General features: G+C 36.1%; 1 protein-coding gene across 2 annotated transcripts in view; it reads right to left on the minus strand.

Moving 5' to 3' along the window:
- The window catches only part of LOC106877445 (uracil phosphoribosyltransferase homolog), a 31,818-nt gene extending 22,055 nt beyond the window's left edge, over positions 1-9,763 (minus strand). Inside the window, exon 1 of one of the 2 annotated variants that reach the window (XM_014926346.2) lies at positions 9,248-9,763. In XM_014926346.2, the coding sequence (XP_014781832.1) occupies positions 9,248-9,369 (122 nt within the window). In that variant the 5' untranslated portion in view covers positions 9,370-9,763. Of the gene's footprint in view, positions 1-5,469; positions 5,496-9,247 lie in introns of those variants that run through there. The other variant, XM_014926347.2, reaches the window with a different exon arrangement.
- Between the last annotated feature and the right edge of the window lie 5,218 nt (positions 9,764-14,981).

Here is a 14,981-nt window from a genome sequence, read left to right on the forward strand (position 1 = left end):
AAAAAAAAAAAAAAAAAAACGAATTGACTTTCATGTGTTCAATCCCAGGTTCAAAACTCAAACACAGTTTATAGAAATGTGCAAGAGTAGGATTACCTGAAGACACTTTGTTTATTAGACTGAATGAAATGTAGTATTAACCTTTTAGCATTCAGATTACTCTGTCAACAGGAATGCTTTTTTATTCACATTGTTTTGAATTAATCATGTAGCTTTCAGATTTCAATGATGTGATACATAAAAGAGGTAGAGACTATTTGGAGCGATATGGCCAGGTTTAAATGCTAAAGGGTTAAACATACAGAAATGAAATATGTTACAGTCCACTAAACAAGCAACTCAATACGGAAACTAGGATAGGATATAATGGAAAGTTATGAAAAGTAAAGACAGATTGAGATTGAGAGAGAGAGAGTTGAGGAAAAAGAGAGTGAGAATTAAGTAAAGACGAAACAATGTTAAACCGATAAGCAGCAAAGTGTTGATTAAGACAATGACATTTTATCTAATATATGACAGAAATAAAGCTGAGTAAACTTTGTCAATTTATTTTTTTTCATGGTCACAGATGTGTAGCGAACAACCACTTACAAACAAAATAATAGTTTATATTTAGTTTGGGCCTACATAACAACCAAGAAAAATAGCAAAATGGACAACTATCAGTGTAGGTTTGACAAAACAAATCAGTTGAAAAAAAAAAAAACCAATAGGTTACAATTAGCATATTTAATGTAGTGAGCATTAAATATTTAATTAGAACTAAATGATGATCAGCATTTTACAATTGCTTCCCATACTGATGTGGTTTGGATGGATTTTCACAGTCCAAGTCAGTTCTTATTTGGCGTTACTGCTCTCTTTGAGGTTTCATTTATGACACTAGATTAAGATGTCATAAATAAATCTGTCGGATATCTGTAAGCAGTATTGCTATTGTTTACTAATTGCAATGTAAAATCATCGTCATCATCATTTAATATCCACTTTCCATGCTGGCATGGGTTGGACGGTTTGACCAGAGCTGGCAAACTGGAGAGCTGCACTATGTTCCAGACTGATTCGGCTTGGTTTCTATGGCTGGATGGTACCATCACTTGTGCCAGTGGCATGAAAGAAAGCACTCAGTACATGCTGTAAATTGGTTAGAATTAGGAAGTGCATCCAGTCACGGAAACCATACCAAAGCAGACACTGGAATGTGATACAGTCCTGAGATACACTAGATCTTATCAAACTGTCAAACCCATGCCAGCATGGAACAGAGACATTAAATTATGATGATAATAAACTGCTTCGCTCAACCTGATCTTTAAAAAGAAGTCAAGAGCAGATAGATAAGATAAGGTAGAAAAAGCAGATAAAACCATCAGTTTTCAATGCAAAAGGTCATGAAGAACTAAGCTTTAATAGGAAATACTGATAAGAGAACACAAAAGCTTCATTCATTTTATGCAAAATCTAACCCACCTCCACCTCTCTCTAGCATAATTTCTGGTTCTTGGCGAATCATGTTCTGAAAGTATTGTTGCTAGAATAAGAACAGGATGGAGGAAGTTCAGAGAGCTATCACCTCTGTTGGCAACAAAAAGACTCTCACGCAGAGTGAAAGGCAGATTGTATGATGCTTGTGTATGAATGGCTACGCTCCATGGTAGTGAGACATAGGCCCTGAATATGAAGCTAGTATGCTCTGATGGATATGCAACAGCAGTGTGCATGTACAACAAAGGTGCAAATTTGTTGAACATAAGAGGAATCAAATAAAGCATGCAAGAGAGAAGACTACATTGGTTTAGATATGTGATGCATATAAAGATGGCTGTATAAAGAAGTGCTGACCACTTAAAAAGGATGTGAAAGTGCGAGACCCAGGAAGACATGGGATGTAGTGAGACTGATCTCAGGATGTTGGGCCTCATGGAGAAGATGACAATGGATCAAGATGTCTGGCAATGTGAGATTCTTGAGAAGATCTACCCATATGTAACAAGAAAATTTTTCCACACACCTTACCCCAATCAACCAAACTACATCTCTTCTCATTTCCTCTTTTTCATGCACTATACTTATCTCTCCCTCCCCACTGTATCATTGCTATTTTGTTGCCCCCCCCCCACCTCTTCTATATATCCAGGTTTTACCAGTCACTGCATTCCCCACTCCCTCTTTGCATTCATGTAAACTCCCTGCTCCCTACTCATGCACCTAGAGTAACGTAGAAAGCTCCCAGGTCGCTCTGTAAAGTGGCTGGCATTTGGAAGGGCATCCAGCCATAAAACCCATCCCAAAACAGACAGTAAAGCCTGGTGTAGTCCTCTGGCTTGCTAGCTCCTGTCAAACCATCTGACACATGCCAGCACAGAAAATGGACGTTAAATGATAATGTATTTAGAGATAAGTCTATGGGTGATTTTGTCCCTCTTGCATCATTTATTGTTTTACACTTACATCTGTTTTTTTATTAGCACCATCTTGGAGGGGAGGAATAAGATGTAGACAGTCAAAATAGGGTTCTAAAAGAAGGTAAGTCATGTTGGAGAAGGTTTCTAATCGCTTGTGATTTTTCATCTCAAGGGTTACAACCCCAAAAGTAACAGACATTTAGCAGATGATCAGTGTTTTCTTAACATTTATTTGACCACCTCGTTATATTTTCAGTTCAAAAGTGACACAGTATACAGAAATTTAGCTATACCATCACAGGTGGAGCAATCTAATGAACCAGCTGTTTTAATGCATAACTGACCTTGTTTACTCTGTAATCAATAGTATTTGACCAGTGTCACGCATACAAGAATTAAGTTTGATATAGCAATCACAGATGTAGAAGTTTACAAGAAACAGTACTCTCATTATTATACAGTCACCATGTCAGACGAAATAAGATTATAGGTGGTTGTGTCTCATATCACTTATATAAGAGCTATAATGAAATGGTTTATGCTAGTAAATCTTTTGACAATGTTTTGTACAAAAATATCTTAGGTAAACTCCATCTCACCCAAGTCCAACACATGTTCGTCTCATTTAACTCTTTTGATACCAACCTTCCTGAGACCTTGTCTAATTTTACAATGTAAACTGCATGATTTAAACTCATCAAAATCAGTGGTTCTTAGTTGGGGGTCCATATAAGATTTTGTTGTTAGAATTTATGTACAATAAATTGATTATACTTATACAATACAATACAATAAAAGCACAGGCACGGCTGCATGGTAAGAAGCTTGCTTCCCAACCACATAGTCCTAGGTTCAGTCCCACTGCATGGCACTTTGGGCAAGTGTCTTTTACTATAGCCTCGAGGGGATAGTTGATTACATGAATCCCAGTATTCAGCTGGTACTTATTTTATTGATCCCGAAAGGATGAAGGGCAAAGTCAACCTTGGTGGAATTTGAACTCAGAACATAAAGCCATGAAATACCACTAAGCATTTCACCCAGCATACTAATGATTCTGCCAGCTTGCCACCACTAATAGTAATAATAATCATAACAAAGCTCTATATTCTTAACAGCCAGTTTTCACAAAGAACTCCAATTGTAGAATTCTGCCGTTACATCTAAAGTGATATTCATTATTAATCACAAAAAGAATTCCTACCATATCCAAAAGAAAGCCTTTTACCAACAGTTATGTCCATAAACATACTGTCTCCTCACTTTGCCTTTTCCAAAGCTATTACAAGAGTCTCTGCTCATCAGAGCTAGCTACTAGCATGCCATCTCTACTTAGGCCTCACTTTTCATCCCCAAAACATTGACTGTTTGAATTCCCTCTACATATGCACCAAGTTACAGCTGTTTAAATTGAATATCTATTTCAAGGGCCTGCAAAGAACAATGACAGTCCTTTCCTCCCATTGCAACTAGAACCACTTCTATTAAATGCACCAGCTGCTCTGTAACACTAAAAACACTTCACTACTTAATATTATCATATTCACCAACCATTTTAACACCTTTTCTTTCCTTCTTTAATTTTTACTTTCCAGTTCTGAAAAAAGCAGCAGTGCTTAAAGCCCTTCAAGACTAGTAAGACTGATGCTGCTAATGCTTCTGCAGGAAGAGAGTTCTAGAGTGCTGATGTTCTGGGGAAAAAAAGGAATGGGTATTGTGGTCAGACATATTGGTGACAAGATGAAGAGAGACAAGTAAATCAAGAGTGTTTGAGAGAAGGTGGTAGCTAGCCAACAAGAATTGCATATGTTTGCAGTCTTTTGAACCACAAGCATCTTATCTGTGATACAGAACATTTTTCACTACAGACCAAACTACCTCTTTTAAAGTCTGTCAGTCTGCCTTTGTTGTGAGTACCTCCAGTAACATCTCATTACATCTTCATATTACAAACACAATCATCTCTCCTTTCTGCTTGTTGGATATGTATCAAATTTTGAAACATCATCTCTTCATCCACAACATGGCACTCACCCAAGAGCTTCCACCAAACAATATGAAGGTAATTCTTTTTTGCTAGAACTTTCTCTCTAGTCATTTATTCCAATCAAATACCTATCATCTTCAAAATCAATAACAACCACCTCTCAGACTGTAGGAGATCATTTATCATTCAGTTCAAAGTGTTGGCTTGTTGGGAAACACTGTGAGAGAGATAGGAGGGTGGTCTTCTAGAGCAATGTTAGCTCAAAAGAAGCGTTAAATGCAGATTTAGGGTCCCAAATTCTATAAAAATCAACTGTGATTAGTTCCTGATCATTGTTGATTTAGTTCAGTGGAACCACAATCATCTGTCACAAACCAAAAGCTGATCCACCAAGAATTTATAAGACCACAAATCTGTTGCTGCCCTTCAGACAACAATACATATTCTCTCTCTCTTTTTTATTGTATCCATATTCAGTTCAGAAAATGTACCAAAATTAATTTGATATCTCAAACACTTCAGTGTCATTGCCAGATGTAGTCACGATTTATATATTTGGCACTGATAAACAAGTAAACATCATCGGCTATGTTGATGATCTGGTGACAAGCATTTGTCAGTGTTAGAAATTTTGGGAACTACTTTTGTTTATCTTTCCAAACAAAAGGGTTATTTTATGAAGCCAGCTATGTCACAAGAGCAGAAAATACAAGGGAAGATGGAATAAAAGGATAGAGGCAGTTGGGAGCAGAATAACAACGATGTAAGGAAGCAGTGGAGGTAGAAGGGTAAAGAGCTGGAAGAAGCTATTGTAAACCTAATAGGTCAGTAGTTTTACAGCTTTTGTTCAAATTATACACATTGTCTCTTAATTTCCTGTATGACTTAGTCCTCTCTGTAAGGTGGCTGGTGTTAGGAAGGACATCCAGCCAAAACAGGTGCAGTCTTCTACCTAGCCAGCCTGTCAAACCAACCCATGCCAGCATGGAAAACGGATGTTAAATGATGATAGTACCACATAAGACTGCATTAGTCATCCAGTCCTGAAGCATGCAACATGACATAAATTGTACTAACCTTGTTGACATTCATTTAGAAGGAAGTGAGGAAGTCCTTACTTCTTAAGTGAAGTAGGTTGGTTATTTGACTTTCCATGGCTGATAAGTTTGTCAAAAGATGATCATCTCTAACTTCTGGATAATATCAAAAATCAAACTTTTCTTCTGGTCACAAGCATGACATATTGAACTTAGCACTGCAACCTAATATAAGTGCAACTCAAAGAGGGAGCCTCTATGCAGTTGCTTGACCTGCTAGAAATAGCAGCCAACCAAATCTCTCTAAAATCACAATCCACTGTTGTAGAAAAGGACACGTGGGAAATACAGTCTGAGATACATTATGGCTGAATAAAGATGTGATGATCATGACCGGAATGCTCAATCATAGGTCTACTCCTCATTCTGACCTTGGATAAACAATTTGTGCCGGTGACAGCATTTGAGCCAGTGAGATCTTGGCTGACTTTCCTGTATCACAATGATTCAGCTATACGAAGTTCTTGTATATAACAAAGTATGAAACATGTTTGGAAAGGTTGAAATCTTTTTGTTGCGACAGTCATACATAAAAGCAGCAAGCTGGCAGAATTGTTGCTCTGATGGGCAAAATGCTCATTGGCATTTTGTCCATTTTTACATTGAGTCCAACTTGACCTTTCGTCTTTTTAGGGTCAATAAAATAAGTACTAGTTGACCACTGCGGCTGATTTAATCAATTTACCAGGTGCCTCGAAATTGCTGGCCTTGTGCCAACATTTAAAACCAATATCTTGGAGTAGAATGTCCTATTATACATCAATTTCATAAACTTCAGGTTTTTTGACACTGTACCCCAGAAAGACATTCTTTTACTTGTTTCAGCCATCTGACTGTGGCTATGCTGGAGCATAGCAAATGGAACCGAGTAAAATTATGATTATTGATAAACCAGTGTAGTATCGAAACAACTGCCATAGGAGGATACTTAAGAAAAGAATGACTATCAGAGTTCGTAAGAGAGACCACCTGTTAATACGAAGCGAGCGGCATTTGATAGTGATCGGCAGAATAAACAAAGATCAAACAAGTCAGTTTTAATGATAAGAATTATTATTAGTAAAAAGCTTTCTACAAAAAGTTTAAAGTTTATGACTTTCATTCATTTATTTTTGTCAATGTTATCATTAGCTAAAACATTATAAGGTATTAAAAACTGTAATTTCATCTCAGCCACCAAATTGAAGGTAAAATAATGTTTTTGTTCAGGCAAAAAAATAATTAAAAAAGCAGAAGTAACACACGGAAGACAAAATATAACCTAAATATGCATACACTACATTCCGACAAAGACGAATAATTCTTTAATAATTTTAATGTCGGCAATAAGACATGTCAGAGAATATGAAGTGATCCACAAAACAGCACCATATGCATTTGGTTCCAGGTCAATCCAAACGTCCAGTACTATCTAGTCATTATTTTAGGACTATATCATCCTTTTTTTTTACGATGGTAGGGCGTGGATATTTGGCTGCTATTTCTACCAGGTCGATCAGCCACGTGTACTGTACAATTGTGTAATATACATTTCTATGTACAGAGCATCGAACATTGCCAATCAAAAAGTAAACAGTTTATAATTACGCTTCAAAAGCAGTTTATATAATTTAAGAACAGTATTTTCCTCTTGGATCAAAGTTACGATGTTAAGTGGGAGAAATATTGTAGCATATATCAAATGAAAATTTTTAAAAATCGAAGAAACGAACGTTAGCTGAGGAAGTCTTAATTAAATTGCAAAATGAACAATGAATGAAGACACAAGATAACAGCACACATTTCGTGGCAAAAGTAAAGAATACGTACACCCGGTGTCTAGGGTCAGGATTGTTACGCCGAAAACGGGTGGTGTACGTATTCTTTACCTCCGCCCATTTCGTTCTTTAACAAAGGCTAGTAAGTTGCCTTCAACAAAGGAAACAGTTTTATGAAAACGGTATGAAACGAGGAGGGCGATGGAAAATGGAGAAAATAGAGTTAAAGCCAAACATAATGAGGTGGAGGAGGGGAATTAAATTGGTTACGCATTTTAGAGACCCCCCCCCCCCCCTGGTATTAATGACTCCATCTAAAACTACCAATCATAAACTGATAGCATAACGACTTGTCTCAGACAGGCAATATAAAAGACTGGCTGTCCAACGTGGTCGCTAACAAGTAGCCAAATCTCCCTCTAATCACACCTACTTATTGTTTTAATTGAAGAATAAACATATTGTCTCTTATACACACAAAAAAGCAAAAAGAAAAAGGACTGTTCGATCACGATTGTCCAGGGGCTAAAAAAAAGAAAAGAACAAACAAAACTAACAGAATTGAGATTTCTGACTGAACAGGAGACACCGACAATTGTTTCACCATCAGCTTATATTTTGATGTTCTAGTCTACTGGATTCACACGAAACGAACTTCCTTCTTATCAAATCGCAAAAGAAAATATAAACAATCCGGCTTAAACTACTAAAGCGGATAAAATTACTCACACACACACACACACGTTGGTGTATGCGTTGAAGATGAACTTTACAGTTTTATAAACGTAAAACACAAACAACAAAATGTTTCAAAAACAATAGGTACTTTTTTTTATTTAGATATTCTTTTAATAGCTTAATCATCAAAACAAGAAATATATCTTCCTCGTTATATTTTCAGAGTTCACACACAGATAAGTAACTCTCAAAATATCACAAGGACACGATTTCTATTGTTGTGATTAAGCTATCAAAGAAATGTCTGATACACACACATGGGTCTGTCGATCTTCTAGAAATAAATCACATTTCATTCAAATCACATCGTAATTACCTTTAAAAATGAAGGCTACATTATATAATTCAGTTCTGGTAAGCAACACGGTTTGGCAATACGACGTGACGGTCATAGCTGGAAGTATTTATCGAAGAGTGTGTGTGTGGGTACAATTTTTCTTTTTTACCTTGAATTATAATTCCGTAATTTCACCTTTACGACATTATGTCACAGCATGAAATAAAATTCAAAAATTTACGACCCCACCCGCAACAAAAACAGTTATTGCAGTCAGATAAATGGAGGTGGAAATATACAAAGACCAGCTTCTGGATGATACGAAATAAAAAGGTTGAATGGCGCTAAAATTTAAGCATAAAGAGATCTAACATTATAATTAAAATATTCGTAGTTGTATATACCATCTTAGTTAATCTAAAGATACAAGCTTAATCTTTCGACCCCCATCAAGCTTAGAACCAATAAATACTTCAACACATGCGTGAATTTTGAAGAATTCTAAAGTTTTTGTTTTACACATGTAAATAAAAAGAGGGGCAGATTAAATGCTGAAACTAGGGAAATCATTTTCACGGGTTCGTCATTCTAAACCCGCTTGATCGGGTTTTCACCCATTGGAAGACCGTTCATATTTTATATATATATATATATGTATATCACATCGCTTCGATTCGATTCGATTCAACTGGTTATTTCGGGAACCTTGCAAGAAATCGACTTAGTTATCGACTCCAAAAGGAATTATTTTGAAATTAATTTTAAACAAAGAAAAATAGTACGGCGCAGAGTTAAATGTTTTAACATTTACAATTTCGATCCTCGTGGTTCTGAGTTCAAATCCAATTCGAGACAGTTAATATTATCATCGATTCTCTACAGATTAAAAATAAAAAAAACTGGCCTTGAGATTTTACAATAGAATTCGCTACTTCCCGTATAATTACAAAGATAGAAGGTTAAAAAAAGAAAAAAGAGAATCTTACTTATCGCGTAAAAACGTCTGCAGTTCTTTGATATTGTTAGTATTTTTCAAAACTTTTAGTTGCGGTCCGTATTCTTCATCTTTTACAATACAGGGGGCAGTTTGAATAAGGTCTGGCTCCATAGTAGCACCCTTGCCATAAAGACGCTGACGCTGTCTTGACAAATTTCCCGTCGACGGGAAAGGGAAGACAGTGACGGAGATTGTACTCTAGTGGCAAGACGGGGGTGCGCGCGATATGTGAATAGACTACTGCTGCTGGTGCTTATGATGATGATACCTATCACTCTCTTACTCCCTCTTACACTGTTTCATTCATACATTCTCTCAGCGTCGCCCCCGCCATCTCACTCCACTTAGTCTCGTCTACGTACTCAGTTACTTTCCATGTAATTTAAATAGCCACGTATCCTAAACAACCGGTTTTGCGTACAACGAATTATTCTGTACGTGCACGAAAGTGAATATAGCACATGTATTTTAAATGGTTATCACGAGTTTTCCTCAATTTAATTGTTATATAACATCTGTAACAAAAAATACATTATATACATAAATATACGATATATACGCACGTACAAAAGTCAAATAAAAACACTCTTTTCCATAAACCCATCCTTAATTACTTTTAAAAAAGCAAAACAAAAAAAAACGAAAGCTGGAAGAACCCTGGATATTCACAAATTCTCGATATATCATCTTCACTTTTAATCGATCATTTAAAACATTGTTATTTCACACACAATAAAAAAGTTTCCGAGTAGAGAGAAACGGCTGTTGTGAGGTTCTGTTAATTATTAAATACACACTGGTGACACCGGCTATCCTTTCAAACCTTGTGAGACTGGTTAATTTAAACCATTACCGTTCCTCGTGTAAAGTGGTTGTATATTGTTGTTAAATAACTTCCACGAGTATCAATCCTAATCGACCAGATTTACGACCAAAGGTATTCCAGCCAAAGCCATTCTATCTAATTTTAATACGAAGTATATCTAGGACATCATCCACTGTGTCTATTTTAATATTTTTTTTAATGATGAAATGTGACTTGTTTGCTTTACACAGCAATATGTGAATGGTCAAATAATAGTGTCGTAGTCGCATTTCTAACACTGAGAGCGATACCCTTTTATTTCTCGGTGACTTTTATATCTTATGCCGATATATATGAGTGCTCAAAAACGAATTCTATTTTAAAGTTATAAAAAGAAAAAATTTAGTGGAGATTTTCAGCAACAAAGAAGAAGGGAGATAATTCTTTAAGACATTAAAAAACAATTTCTCCAGTTAATTTCCTTTCAGAGAGAATTCTGTACGTTTTTTTAATTTAATTTTTTATTTGCAAGCCAGTGACAACTATAGACATGTTTTGGTAGTGTAAGCTTACAGATCTGTAGATAGATTTTTACTTAAAGAAGTTGTTACAAATTGAGAATAAATAGTTGAAGATAAAGAAACCTCCCCCTTTCCTTCCAAGAAGAATATGCGAATATCATCCAGGAAACTCTGCATAATACATTCCATTGAGGAAATGGAAAGTGTTAACAAGCATATGTGGTGGAAAACCTTATTTTATGAAAATTACTGGGGGCATCCAACTGTAAATTGTCAAAGGTTATTAAGTGTAATCTTGCTATTATATATTAACTGCATTTGAAGTACTACATGATTAGGTAAATGGAACTGGAGTACTGCTGTTTTCAAAGGATTTCATGGTACTGGAAACAAAACAGTGGGTAGATTTAAAACCTGAAAGTTCACCCACCTCAAATCAAAGATCTGGAACATTTCAAAACTAACCTATTAAAAAATATCATCTCCTACAATTCCTTTCAAAACACTTTGGATAATGTTAGAAAATCCTTGAAGTAATCCCTGTGTTAATACATTTACAGAAAAAAAGCCAAGGTCCTGACAATATCACACAAAAAAAAACACCCTGAAAAACCCAGTCTTTCTGTATACAGTCCAATAAACACAAGATGAATTAATCTTCATGCATCTCACCACACTTTTGCACTAGTTTTAGGGACTACATGCACACACTATTCCCCAAATACCAAATGTAGATTAATTCACCCCTCCAACTGCAAACTACCAATGGTTATCAAGTGTAATCTTGCTATTATCTATTAACTCCATTAGTACTTCATGATTAGGTCAATGGAACTGAAGCACTGCTGTTATCAAAGGATTTCATAGCATTGAAAACAAGGCAGTGTGTTGGTTTACCTAGTTAAACAATCTATATCCACCCTATAACTTGGATGTTATTCTGAACATGGCCAGGAATTTCCTAACCATAGTAAGATGACACTTCTTAACACATGAATATTATAAGTTTTTTCAGTGCAAACAATGTTTAAGTTTAGGGATTCTTGTTTTGACAATATCACTTCCCAGATCCTTTTACAATCATAAACATATATCCATACATCCAACAACCAACTTGTAACAGTTGAAATTCATCTAATTATTCACTCAATATTTCCAGAGGAACTGTATACTGAATGTCCATAACTCTCATCATCGTTTTAGTGTCCACTTTTCCCTACTTGCATGGGTCACTGTATGGTGAAGAAAATAATTATATGGAGCTTGCCGAGAACACTTAGTCATTACCATCAGCACATTTATTCTTCCATTATTTAGATCAACATACTTAGGAATTCTGTTTCTCTGTCCCAATAAATTTACAAATGCTGAGATCAAAGACTTAAATGTTCTTCCAAAGCATAGAACATTGTTGATAGAGTTAATTTTCATCTCAATGGTTCTCAAAATAGTGGCTTTAACTACATGCAAAGTTCCAGATATTGAAGTAAAATCATTTTGACGTTTATTTTTCCATATTGGATTGAATAATTTGTTGGGCCAGATTTTCTACTGCCAGATGCCCTTCCTGTTTCAAAGTAAGGTAATAATTCCCCATGACCAGACATGCCTTGGACAATGGAAAGCGAAAGACACCACTTGCATGACTGACTCTCACAAATACTAAAAAATGTCAAGACAAGTAAACAATAACACAATTTCTTTTATTGGCGACGCAGGGCCCAACACGGGGGACATTACAAGGATAGATAAGCGAACATACACAGTGTGATTACAATGAAAATGACAAGGTAGACAATAACATGCACACATTCATATATGACAGGCTTCTTTCCATTTTCATCCACCAAAATCCATTCACAAGACTTTGGTTGGCATGGAACTATAGTAAAAGACACTTACCCAAGGTGCCACACTGTGGGACTGAATCCAAAACCGTGTGGTAGGGAAGCAAACTTGCCGTGTAACCATATGATGTCACAAGATAATTTTGTGAAGAGAAAAACTGATTTAAAGGAACCCCAGTACATGACTGGTATTTGTCCTGTCACACCCGACAGGCAGGATTTGAACTTATAACTATCTTGTTTGCCCTTCTACTATTCACCAAGGTAATTAATTACATGAAAATAATGTGAAACAACTGACTAAAAAACTGAAGTTGTAGTTTATTTATTCTAAGAAAGGTATTGGATTGCCAGGAATGGTTCTGAGACCCCCTTCAGTCATGGCTGATCATGGGATTGCACCTAGAAAGTTACCCTTCCAGGCACAATTGCGGCAAGGTTGTTTATGGAAGACCAGCAGTCGCCCATGCATACCGACCTCCCCTCTTCATGCCACCAGTGTTATCCAAGGGAAAGGCAAAGGCCGATACAGCTTGACACCTACGACGTTGCAACTCATTTCTACAGCTGAGTGAACTGGAGCAACGTGAAATAAAGTGTCTTGCTCAAGAACACAACACACAGCCCAGTCCGGGATTCGAACTCACAACCTCACGATTGTAAGCTCGACGCTCTAACCACTGAACCATGTGCATTCAGGAATGGTTAGAGTCACTAAATAATTACTTTGAAGTAGTTTAGGCATATCCACCTGCTTGAGTGTTGTATTTTATCAAGATTGACTCTTTTATACCTTTGTAGATCGTAAAAGAAAAATATATGTTATATACTAAAGGTAAAAGGCAAAGTTATCTTCTTAAGTCATACTGACTCATAAGAGCCATTTTCATGGCACATATATCCCCCACCTGGATAGGGCACTGGTCTGTCGCAGGATTACTCATTTTTACAAGCTGAGTGGATTGGAGCAATGTGAAATGTAGTGTTTTGCTCAAGAACACAATGCGTTGCCCGGTCCAGAAATTGAAACCACAATCTTACAAACATGAGTTGAACACCTTAAACACTAAGCCACACGCCTCCACATAAATTACATACTAGGTCCAATACAATTGCTAAACCAAAGATTCTTAAATGGTAACAAGGAGTATCTAAGTGTTCTGTAGATTATTAAAAACTGATTTTTTAAGGCTTTAGAAAGTCAATATTAATACTTAATTATCTTGAAAAATGGTTTATTCATACATGAGCATGATTGATAAAACAAAGCAATAGTTTTTTCTTTCTTTTTTTTTTGTTTCAGTCATTTGACTGCACCCATGCTGGGGCACCACCTCGATGGGCTTTAGTTGAACAAAACCCCAGGACTAAATTTTGTAAGCCTATTACGTATTTTATTAGTCTCTTTTGCCAAACCACTATGTTACAGGGATATAAATACACCAACATAGGTTGTCAAACAGTGGCAGAGGTACAAACACACACACACACACATATACATGACAGGCTTCTTTCAGTTTCTGTCTACCAAATCCACTCACAAGGCTTTGGTTGGCCCGAGGCTATAGTAGAAATGAGACTGAACCTGGAACCATGTAATTGGGAAGCAAGCTTCTTACTACACAGCCGTGCCTCTTTTTTTTTTTTTTTTCCATGTAATGTATGCCAAAAATTCTTTCATTGATCTCCAGTGTACATTGAATTTAAAGTGACTTGAAACCATTTGATTTGACCCTTTTGTGGCAAATTTGTGGCTTGGTACCATTATTTACTCTGAAAAGAAGTGACAGTGTCTATAACCTTGACTTGGCATTGAGGATAACTGGATGAAGCAACAATAGTTAACTTCTCAATTTACACTGTAGCAAGTTAAGGATTAAAAGAAGATAAGGAAGAATATGGATAGGGATAGGAATTGTAGAAAAATAATGTTCAGCAGAAGTAAGATAGGGTGAGTGAGACAACAGAAATGGATTCTGCTACTGTAATAGTGTGTCTTTGTCAAAATTACAAATTTCATAATGTCTCACTAACTTGTACACTTTTACTTTTTCCAATAAGGTTTTTATTTCCCTGATCAAACTGAAGGAATTTTTCCATCACTGAAACTTGTAAGAATAAATAAGGATTCTTATGTGATTCTATATCCACATTTTACAGGTTACTGTAAATGTGGGGGTTTGGAAATGGAGTGTAGTAAAAATGAAACAAAACCAAAATACTTCCTTCTGATAAGCAGATAAAAAATTATCTGTCCTGGATAGGAAATATACTTCCCAGATAATGTAATACCTATTCTGCTACATTTAAGAACTCTGAGGTATACAGAAAGAAATGTCTGGCTAAAAGACACAACAATATGCCCACCAGTAGATTTGAACTTAAGATCTCTGAGCTGGTAGTCCAATATTATATCCATTTCACTTCTCATGTGAATTATGGGTGAAAGTATTGCTAGAATATCCAGTGATCCGCTTAAATTATAGTATGCACAACTGCAATCTCTCAGCACTTAGTAATGTTCCACAAATTGATCATACTTGGTTCCCA

This window comes from Octopus bimaculoides, chromosome 18 (assembly GCF_001194135.2).
Source record: "Octopus bimaculoides isolate UCB-OBI-ISO-001 chromosome 18, ASM119413v2, whole genome shotgun sequence".
NCBI classification, from domain to species: domain Eukaryota; kingdom Metazoa; phylum Mollusca; class Cephalopoda; order Octopoda; family Octopodidae; genus Octopus; species Octopus bimaculoides.